This window comes from Lutjanus erythropterus, chromosome 23 (genome assembly GCF_056507025.1).
Source record: "Lutjanus erythropterus isolate fLutEry1 chromosome 23, fLutEry1.hap2, whole genome shotgun sequence".
Taxonomy (NCBI): Eukaryota; Metazoa; Chordata; class Actinopteri; order Lutjaniformes; family Lutjanidae; genus Lutjanus; species Lutjanus erythropterus.
This window is the reverse complement of record NC_139339.1, coordinates 17,004,727-17,015,716: the sequence shown is the minus strand read 5'-3', so window position 1 is coordinate 17,015,716 and position 10,990 is coordinate 17,004,727. Positions and strand designations below refer to the sequence as shown.

The following is a 10,990-nucleotide window of genomic DNA, read 5'->3' as shown; positions in this document are numbered from 1 at the left end:
TCTTACATTTATAAAAATCAGCATTCCACGGGTTGAAAATGGCTGAAAACATCCTTTCCTGTTTTAAATCATCCTGAACCTGAAAATCCTGAAAGCAGGGCTGATGCTGAGACAGAGCTGACCACCCACAGGTGGCTCACAGGAGATTTTATTTATATATCCAAATAAATAGAAGAATATGGAAGAAATTCTGCACATGTAAATTTAATATCTGCAGTAAAGCATTAAAAATGTGTATATTGTTCTACTGATGAGAGGAAAAAAGAGAGCTTGTTCATTATGTTTAACTGCACTTAATTTGTCTAATTTACGATGTAGGCTTGAGTATTCTGTGTTGTTTTTTTGATTAGAGGAAATAAAAACAATAAGATGACCTGTTAACTCAGTTTAAATGCATTTATTTCATCTCTTTTTTTTTTTAAGTATTTAACATGTGTTCTGAATAATACATGTCAAGATAACATGAGGTGATGTGGAAATTGAAGAAAAATGGTCAGGAAATAAACAATTATATTGCAAAATTAAAAAATTAAAAAAACATATTGAACGCAATTTATTACTTCTTGCAGAGCATTTTATATTGTTTAAAATGTGACGAGGTGAACTTAAAATATCATTTTGACAAAGGTTTAATCTTAATATCACACCTTTATTTTTGGTTCAGGTTTGCACACAGACAGACATTTGTTATTGAGTGGCAAAAATCATCAACATGAAATGAACGCAGGACTAATAACTATTTAATTATACTATTAGTCTGCAGAAAATAAGTGCAGCAGTTAAATGACAATAAAAAAGAAAACTTGAAAATATGAATCACTTAATATAAAACATAACTGAAGTTATGATATGATCTTAAAAATGTTAATGACATGCAAATATTTTATACAATCAAATGTTAACCTACACATTAATTATATATTTAGGCCTAGATTGCAATTTGAGACTATGCTATGATGACAGACCTCAGTTCATCACTCTGCAAAGAAGAATTAACTTCATTATCCACTCAGAAAATGAAAACAAGAAAGTGGGATTATGGTTTTGTGGATGGAATTTCAAAAAATTTTATTCCAGAGTGAGACGACGAGGTCTGCAGCTCCTTCAGCTACATTTCCACCAGCTTCAAGTATTTTTCCACCAGCTTCAAGTAGGTTTTTACCAGCTTTTGTTAATGGATTTGAATTCTCAGCCTTCTGTCTGGCATCCTTTTCAAACTCATCCTGCACCTTTTTAATTCCATCCTTCAGTTCTTTTTCATGCTGTTCTTTTAGTTCCCTCTGCATTTTCATGAACTCCGCTTTGTCTTTCTCTCTGTCAGCCTTGAGTTTCTCATTAATTTTCTCCATTTCTTTTTTATATTTTTCTGCAAGTTTCCTCTCGACTTCCTCTTTTTCTTTTCGTATTTTCTCCTCGTTCTCTCTCATGATGCGTTGTTTCTCCTCCTCAACTGCCCTCTCGGCTTTTTGGAACATCTCGCTGGTGTAGTGGCTTCCTCCGTTCTTCTGGACTAAATTTCTGATCTTCTGGAACAGCTCAGTGACCTGAGAGCGATCCTGAAGCTTATTTTTGAAGACATGGTACTGATGGTTACATTTGGCCACAAGTTCTAGAATTTCTGGACTTTCATTAATGAAGTCCTCAATAGTGGTGTCCAGTTGGTCACCATGAGTAAAGAGAACCATGCTGTATTTGTCTGCTTCCTGGCCAAACATTTCTTGAACCTTTCTCACTGTCTCCTTTTCCTCTGCAGTGTATCTGCCCACTGCAATGATCACCAGGAACACATGAGGTCCAGGAGCAGCATAAATGATGCACTGGGATAAATCTTTAGCTGTTCTTTTCTCATCATACCTGGTGTCACACAGGCCCGGGGTGTCAATGACAGCAATCTTTTGCCCCTCCACCACAGCTGTGCCCTTAGCACAGTCTGTAGTCATAGACTTAGCACTGCACTTTGACACAAAGCATTGTCGGCCCAGAATGGTGTTTCCAGTGGCACTCTTTCCAATGCCAGTCTTTCCCACCATCACTATTCTCAGCTCCTCATCATTTGTTATATGACCTGTGGAGAAGAATGAGAGACAATGAATAAGAATAAGCTTGTATTTAAATGCAGCTTCTACAAAGATAGAAGAGAATTGCCTTCTGAGACAAACTGATTTAGTCATGCACATCTCTGGCTTTCTTTCCATTATCTAATGTGGCCTCAGTAAATTGTTCAGGTCACAGTTTACAGGAAAAAGCAGCAGCTCAGTGACTCCTCTGTCGGCTGAAAGTGGAACTGCATGGTGAAAACCTGACCACTTGTTCAGAGCAAGTGTCCCTCACTGCAGTGTGCCATTTAATGAGTTAATCAGTGTGGGTTGGGTCAATGTTTGACTCTGCCCACATTTAGCAGCTCTTTTCAGGTTGTCTTATTGGTCCATTTAAGGTTGATGTCGAAGGAAACAGTCATGAACAGAAGCACACATTAATACAAAGTTTGTTACATTTTTGAAGATGGTAAGAAATAATTTATATGTCCTCCATGCCTTCCACTAGCATATTATACAGACAACGTAGTGTTAGTGAGTAATTAATATATATTATACACTGTGTACAGTTCATCTATAGTAAAATCAACACACTAAGTTGTAGTGTGTAGGTTGTTACTGGAGGCGTGGTTTGATGTACATAGTGTACAAGTCAATATGCATAAACATAAAATCCATCATAATTTGAAAAGTATAAAATAAGCATGTATGTGTATGTTGTCTGTGAAAGTTGTCAGTCATCCAGGTCATGGTATTCATAGCTCACACTGCCATCATGTGACTAATTAGAGTCACATGAGTGTAGGTGGGTGTTAAACTGTGCAGTGATCTTAAGACTGCATTGTATGTGGTAGATACATTATGTTGTAGATCTCCTCCTCTCTGGAGGGATGGTTGTTCCAGGTTGACAAAAAGGCTTCTTTTACTCCTCTCTCAAACCATCTGTCTTCTCTGGCCAAAATGCGATCTCATTGCTATCTGTAGGTAACGGCCATTGTATCAACAATACACATTCAGAGTCAGAATACATTGCAGTGAGCAAACTCGACAAAGTTCAGCAGCACAGAACATCAAAGGTCAAATCAATTAGATAACTGTACATCTGGACTTCAGCTCAGTGCAAGTAGACAACTTTGTCCAAATAGAATTTCCTGATCGAAAACAATGCACAAATATTATAAATTTAAATTATGCAGAATGACAGCCTCACAAGTTGTTATTTTACATTTTATTTCTGTGCCAGTAGGTAATGGATTAAGATCCAGAAAGACGTAGCAATGCTAGTTATGTGACATCAGCCTCAGGTGGACCAAAAACCCCCAAATATTTTCCTTACAAAGATAATAACATCGGTAGGACAACATTTTCTGTGACATCACCCAATTCATCAGAGAACATGTTTAGCTGATAACTTATTTTCAAACCAAATCTTCCAAACCTCCCTCAAAAGAGAACTTTAATTCTTTAGAACAATAATGGTCTTTATGTTAAACATGCACCAAATCATTTTTAACTGGACACATTTTATAAATGTATCAAAGTGTTAAAGTACAATAAAGTACAATAGATTGTGGTCTTGGAACAAAAAGTTGTCTTTGCAATTCTACCGAGTATAAATCTATTGAAATATTTGTGTAGGAGTTACAGTAATACACAAAAAAATAATTTTACTTTAAAACATAGAGTATCATGACTTACCTGAGAAGTTGGTCATGTTGGGGTTGTAAAACTTGCTGGCCATGTTTGGGTCAAAGATCGCAGAGAGACGATGCTGCAGTTGAAGTGAAGACAGAGTGTCTAGGGGTCTGCTGCAGCTCCTTTTAAAATGTCTATATGCACCAAACCACACCCAGAAACATGCAGTGTTCTCATAACGAAAGTAAAACTAAAGCTTTATGTAACAGAAACCTGCTGACCTCCACATCAGCTTTTCCCTTAAAATAAGTAAACTTTACTGATCCTTGCTGTGGAAATTTACTCGTTAGAGCAGTTCAAGAACAGAAGCAAATAAAAGCCAGAGAAAAATAAAAATACAAATAAAATAGAAATAGAAAATAAAAACATAGATACATTATATACTTAAAGTTGCACAATTGCACAGGATAATCACATACTTGATGAATAGAAATATAGTAGAGAAAAAAGTATGAAAGATGTTGCCCTGTGAAATGAATAATTGCACAAACACTGGGTTGCACAGGATGCAAGAAGTAGGGAAACATAAATACACTTCAAATGCTGCCCACCCCTCCCTCCACCATTTACAAGGAATGTCCAGCAATTCTTCTAAACTCCACATAATGCTGTGTGCTGCTTCTCAGCAGCGTTCATGTAATGTGATTAACAGTGTTTTAATGTATTCTAATATCATTAAGGTTATTCGCCTCTCTTTACCTGCAACTTTTAACTGCCTAATCATCCCGTCATTGGTCAATGAATGGTTCAGATGGTCATATAAAAGGTCTGACTGTTACATCAGACCACCAAGGTCACCATGAGGAAAGAGACTTGCTCTGTGTCTGCTTTTGACTAAAAATGGTATGAGATGACCCCAAGATAATCTTTATGAAACTAAAACTGAAACTGAAACTGTAGTATTGTGGAAATGCACCTTATTATTTATTTATTTATTTATTTTTACAAATTTCCTAGGAAGTATCCTCTAATTAACTATCTCATATGGTATCAATAATGGGAAAGTATGAATTCCCTTTAATCATATTTTTATGTATAAAAAAAGTTAGGTATGATCCTCCATATAGCAGCAAGGAGTTGGTCAGTCACCATTAGTCAGTAATTCTACCAATAATAATAGTAATAACACATTGCTTGTATTTATAGAGCACTTTTCTCTGTACTTAAAGACATTTAGATAGGTTAAAAGATCAGAAGAAGCAGGGGAGTGGCCCTGTAGCTCAGTTGGTGGAGTGTGCACCCCATGTACTGAGGCTGTTGGTCCTACAGTGGCTATCAGTTGCCACATGACATCCTCTCTCTGCCCTCTCTCCTGTCATATCTTCAGCTGTCCTATGAATAATGACAAAAGCCCAAAAATAATCTTAAAAAAAAAAAAAAATCAAAAGAAGCAACACACTACAAGAAAAAAACAAAGTATCCTTCTTGTCAGCCTCTTTAGCTGCCCCATCCTGTGCAAACTCCTCCACGCTCTGACTGCTGCTCACCCCTCCCTTCACCATTTACTGGAAAGGCAGCAGTTCTTTCAAACTACAGAGAAAGCTCCACCTATTTGTCCCCTCTGTAGAATGTGCATACATTTATTTGGAATGTCATGCGGTACAATGAACAGAACGTACTGTTCAGTAGCAGTGTTGTGTTTAGATTGAGTGTGCCTGGGGTTCGGTCAGTGTCTGTTGCTTTCAGGGACTGTAGAAAAAAATAACACTGCATAAATGATCTAAAACATGCAGCAAAACTATATTAAAACATGCTTAAAACCCCCTATGTACACTGATCCTGTCACACATACATCGTAAGGAGAAAGTACACAAGAGTCCAAAATGTTTTACGCAGAAACTGGATTAATAATACTTGGCCAAGAAGAATGAAAGAATAATCAATACATGTTTTGTCCTGATGTTCCCTTCAATTCTGGAGTTTCGGTCCTCCAGGACAGTCTTTAATCAGTTACAGATAAGGTCATGATGAACCTTTGCCCAAATAAAGTCAGACCCAACACATCTACAGCATGTAGAGAAAACTATTGGTCTGCAAATCCAAACAGGAATTATACATTTACAAGGTCTGAGACCAGAGCTCACCAACCTTTGTTCCCATTAGTTCAGGGTCAGTGTTATCCGAACCAGGTTACAGTTATGTCTTCTCCTTTCAGAGAGGCAAGACACACACACAGCTCTGACCTCAGCTGCAAAGGAGAAGACAGCTCCATCTACTGTCCAGAAGAGAGACAGTATGTCTGTCAAGAATCAGAATCACACGTGAAGTATCCTGAAACAGTCGACTCTGTCTCAGACTTGGCCTTGACAGGTTCAGGATAATTTAAAACAGAACGGAATCATTTTAGCCATTTTCAACCCATGAAATGTATTTGTGAAATGTAAATATTAACACTACCATTGATGTGTTTTGTCACAGTACAGTAAGATAATTTAGTTTTCAGCTCAAAAAACATATTTAAAGTCCCTCATCAGTCATGTTTTAAACAACATAAAATGCTCTGCATGAAGTAATACATTGTGTCTAATATATATATATTTTTTTTTTTTTCAAAAAATGTAAAAATGGCTGACATATAACTCCACATCTTACTTTCATTTATTATTGAAGGCTTCATGAATATGCAAATAAGCTGATTGTTCAGTTGTCAGGTGGTCAACTTTACTGTTCTGGTTCACTCTCGTTGTTCTTACGGAGTCATTTTCAGCTGCTTTTTTTTTAGTGCAAAGGTGCCATTAATCCAGTTTACACAGCTGCTCAGCACCAGACAGACAAAGTTCATGAATAGCTGGTGAGAATTCAGCTAAATTGTCATATAATTGGCAAAGGACTTGGGAGAGAGTGTGAATATTGGAAAGAGATTAATCAGGTTGTCAAACACAAGACTCCAATTTAACGAAACTAATCTTAGCTTATGTTTCCCTGATCTGTGTTAGAAATGTCTGCCAGATTTCTGTGTAAATGCCAGTTTTACCATTTATTTTATGTATCATTCACTCATAAGAGGCAGTTTCTGATAGGGCTGTGAGACATTCAGAGTAAGTAGGGTTGTTCCCTCCCGCTCAGTGTGTCAATGTGACCCTCTTTGCTGTGGTGAGAGCAACCTTGAACAGTGGGCCTTCTTCTGGCCTACTGTCTCATTTCCTTTGAAGCTATAGAGCAGGAGTAAGACCGACACCTACTCCCAAACTGTCATTGATCTTTTTTTGATTCTCTGCCAATAGGCAGCTAGGCTAGGACAACTGACAAACATATGGATGGGCGTGCCCTTTTTTATACCGAGCCCACACCCTATAAAATGCTTCTGCATGTTCTTGCTTTAACACATTTTTTTTTCATTTTATTGTTAACATAATTGTTAACGCATAACATGACTGGAGGGGGACTTTAACTGTGTTTTTTTGAGCTGAAAACTAAATTATATTACTGTACTATGACAAAACACATCAGTGGTGGTGTTAATGTTGACATTTCTTACATTTATAAAAATCAGCATTCCACGGGTTGAAAATGGCTGAAAACATCCTTTCCTGTTTTAAATCATCCTGAACCTGAAAATCCTGAAAGCAGGGCCGATGCTGAGACAGAGCTGACCACCCACAGGCGGCTCACAGGAGATTTTATTTATATATCCAAATAAATAGAAGAATATGGAAGAAATTCTGCGCATGTAAATTTAATATCTGCAGTAAAGCATTAAAAATATGTATATTGTTCTACTGATGAGAGGAAAAAAGAGAGCTTGTTCATTATGTCTAATCTTAATATCACACCTTTATTTTTGGTTCAGGTTTGCACACAGACAGACTTTTGTTATTGAGTGGCAAAAATCATCAACATGAAATGAATGCAGGACTAATAACTATTTAATTATACTATTAGTCTTCAGAAATTAAGTGCAGCAGTTAAATGACAATAAAAAGAAAACTTGAAAATATGAATCACTTAATATAAAACATAACTGAAGTTATGATATGATCTTAAAAATGTTAATGACATGCAAATATTTTATACAGTCAAATGTTAACCTACACATTAATTATATATTTAGGCCTAGATTGCAATTTGAGACTATGCTATGATGACAGACCTCAGTTCATCACTCTGCAAAAAAGAATTAACTTCATCATCCACACAGAAAATGAAAACAAGAAAGTGGGATTATAGTTTTGTGGATGGAATTTCAAAAAATTTTATTCCAGAGTGAGACGACGAGGTCTGCAGCTCCTTCAGCTACATTTCCACCAGCTTCAAGTATTTTTCCACCAGCTTCAAGTAGGTTTTTACCAGCTTTTGTTAATGGATTTGAATTCTCAGCCTTCTGTCTGGCATCCTTTTCAAACTCATCCTGCACCTTTTTAATTCCATCCTTCAGTTCTTTTTCATGCTGTTCTTTTAGTTCCCTCTGCATTTTCATGAACTCTGCTTTGTCTTTCTCTCTGTCAGCCTTGAGTTTCTCATTAATTTTCTCCATTTCTTTTTTATATTTTTCTGCAATTTTCCTCTCGACTTCCTCTTTTTCTTTTCGTATTTTCTCCTCGTTCTCTCTCATGATGCGTTGTTTCTCCTCCTCGACTGCCCTCTCGGCTTTCTGGAACATCTCGCTGGTGTAGTGGCTTCCTCCGTTCTTCTGGACTAAATTTCTGATCTTCTGGAACAGCTCAGTGACCTGAGAGCGATCCTTAAGCTTATTTTTGAAGACATGGTACTGATGGTTACATTTGGCCACAAGTTCTAGAATTTCTGGACTTTCATCAATGAAGTCCTCAATAGTGGTGTCCAGTTGGTCACCATGAGTAAAGAGAACCATGCTGTATTTGTCTGCTTCCTGGCCAAACATTTCTTGAACCTTTCTCACTGTCTCCTTTTCCTCTGCAGTGTATCTGCCCACTGCAATGATCACCAGGAACACATGAGGTCCAGGAGCAGCATAAATGATGCACTGGGATAAATCTTTAGCTGTTCTTTTCTCATCATATCTGGTGTCACACAGGCCCGGGGTGTCAATGACAGCAATCTGTTGCCCCTCCACCTCAGCTGTGCCCTTAGCACAGTCTGTAGTCATAGACTTAGCACTGCACTTTGACACAAAGCATTGTCGGCCCAGAATGGTGTTTCCAGTGGCACTCTTTCCAATGCCAGTCTTTCCCACCATCACTATTCTCAGCTCCTCATCATTTGTTATATGACCTGTGGAGAAGAATGAGAGACAATGAATAAGAATAAGCTTGTATTTAAATTTAGCTTCTACAAAGATAGAAGAGAATTGCCATCTGAGACAAACTGATTTAGTCATGCACATCTCTGGCTTTCTTTCCATTATCTAATGTGGCCTCAGTAAATTGTTCAGGTCACAGTTTACAGGAAAAAGCAGCAGCTCAGTGACTCCTCTGTCGGCTGAAAGTGGAACTGCATGGTGAAAACCTGACCACTTGTTCAGAGCAAGTGTCCCTCACTGCAGTGTGCCATTTAATGAGTTGATCAGTGTGGGTTGGGTCAATGTTTGACTCTGCCCACATTTAGCAGCTCTTTTCAGGTTGTCTTATTGGTCCATTTAAGGTTGATGTCGAAGGAAACAGTCATGAACAGAAGCACACATTAATACAAAGTTTGTTACATACATACATAATTTATATGTCCTCCATGCCGTCCACTAGCATATTATACAGACAACGTAGTGTTAGTGAGTAATTAATATATATTATACACTGTGTACAGTTCATCTATAGTAAAATCACACACTAAGTTGTAGTGTGTAGGTTGTTACTGGAGGCGTGGTTTGATGTACATAGTGTACAAGTCAATATGCATAAACATAAAATCCATCATAATTTGAAAAGTATAAAATAAGCATGTATGTGTGTGTTGTTTGTGAAAGTTGTCAGTCATCCAGGTCATGGTATTCATAGCTCACACTGCCATCATGTGACTAATTAGAGTCACATGAGTGTAGGTGGGTGTTAAACTGTGCAGTGATCTTAAGACTGCATTGTATGTGGTAGATACATTATGTTGTAGATCTCCTCCTCTGTGGAGGGATGGTTGTTCCAGGTTGACAAAAAGGCTTCTTTTACTCCTCTCTCAAACCATCTGTCTTCTCTGGCCAAAATGCGATCTCATTGCTATCTGTAGGTAACGGCCATTGTATCAACAATACACATTCAGAGTCAGAATACATTGCAGTGAGCAAACTCGACAAAGTTCAGCAGCACAGAACATCAAAGGTCAAATCAATTAAATAACTGTACATCTGGACCTCAGCTCAGTGCAAGTAGACAACTTTGTCCACATAGGATTTCCTAATGGAAAACAATGCACAAATATTATAAATTTAAATTATGCAGAATGACAGCCTCACAAGTTGTTATTTTACATTTTATTTCTGTGCCAGTAGGTAATGGATTAAGATCCAGAAAGACGTAGCAATGCTAGTTATGTGACATCAGCCTCAGGTGGACCAAAAACCCCCAAATATTTTCCTTACAAAGATAATAACATCGGTAGGACAACATTTTCTGTGACATCACCCAATTCATCAGAGAACATGTTTAGCTGATAACTTATTTTCAAACCAAATCTTCCAAACCTCCCTCAAAAGAGAACTTTAATTCTTTAGAACAATAATGGTCTTTATGTTAAACATGCACCAAATCATTTTTAACTGGACACATTTTATAAATGTATCAAAGTGTTAAAGTACAATAAAGTACAATAGATTGTGGTCTTGGAACAAAAAGTTGTCTTTGCAATTCTACCGAGTATAAATCTATTGAAATATTTGTGTAGGAGTTACAGTAATACACAAAAAAATAATTTTACTTTAAAACATAGAGTATCATGACTTACCTGAGAAGTTGGTCATGTTGGGGTTGTAAAACTTGCTGGCCATGTTTGGGTCAAAGATCGCAGAGAGACGATGCTGCAGTTGAAGTGAAGACAGAGTGTCTAGGGGTCTGCTGCAGCTCCTTTTAAAATGTCTATATGCACCAAACCACACCCAGAAACATGCAGTGTTCTCATAACGAAAGTAAAACTAAAGCTTTATGTAACAGAAACCTGCTGACCTCCACATCAGCTTTTCCCTTAAAATAAGCTAAACTTTACTGATCCTTGCTGTGGAAATTTACTCGTTAGAGCAGTTCAAGAACAGAAGCAAATAAAAGCCAGAGAAAAATAAAAATACAAATAAAATAGAAATAGAAAATAAAAACATAGATACATTATATACTTAAAGTTGCACAATTGCACAGGATAATCAC

At 37.2% G+C, this 10,990-nt stretch overlaps 1 protein-coding gene across 1 annotated transcript; it reads right to left on the bottom strand.

Annotated features, from left to right (window-relative positions):
* Positions 1-628: 628 nt before the first annotated feature.
* Positions 629-10,726, bottom strand: LOC146305941 (GTPase IMAP family member 8-like). Its single transcript, XM_084711856.1, has 3 exons — positions 10,578-10,726; positions 8,255-8,921; positions 629-2,067 (listed from the first exon to the last, which is right to left on the bottom strand). Exons 1-3 carry the CDS (start codon positions 10,618-10,620, stop codon positions 1,059-1,061), a joined length of 1,719 nt encoding a protein of 572 aa, XP_084567982.1. The 5' UTR covers positions 10,621-10,726; the 3' UTR covers positions 629-1,058.
* Between the last annotated feature and the right edge of the window lie 264 nt (positions 10,727-10,990).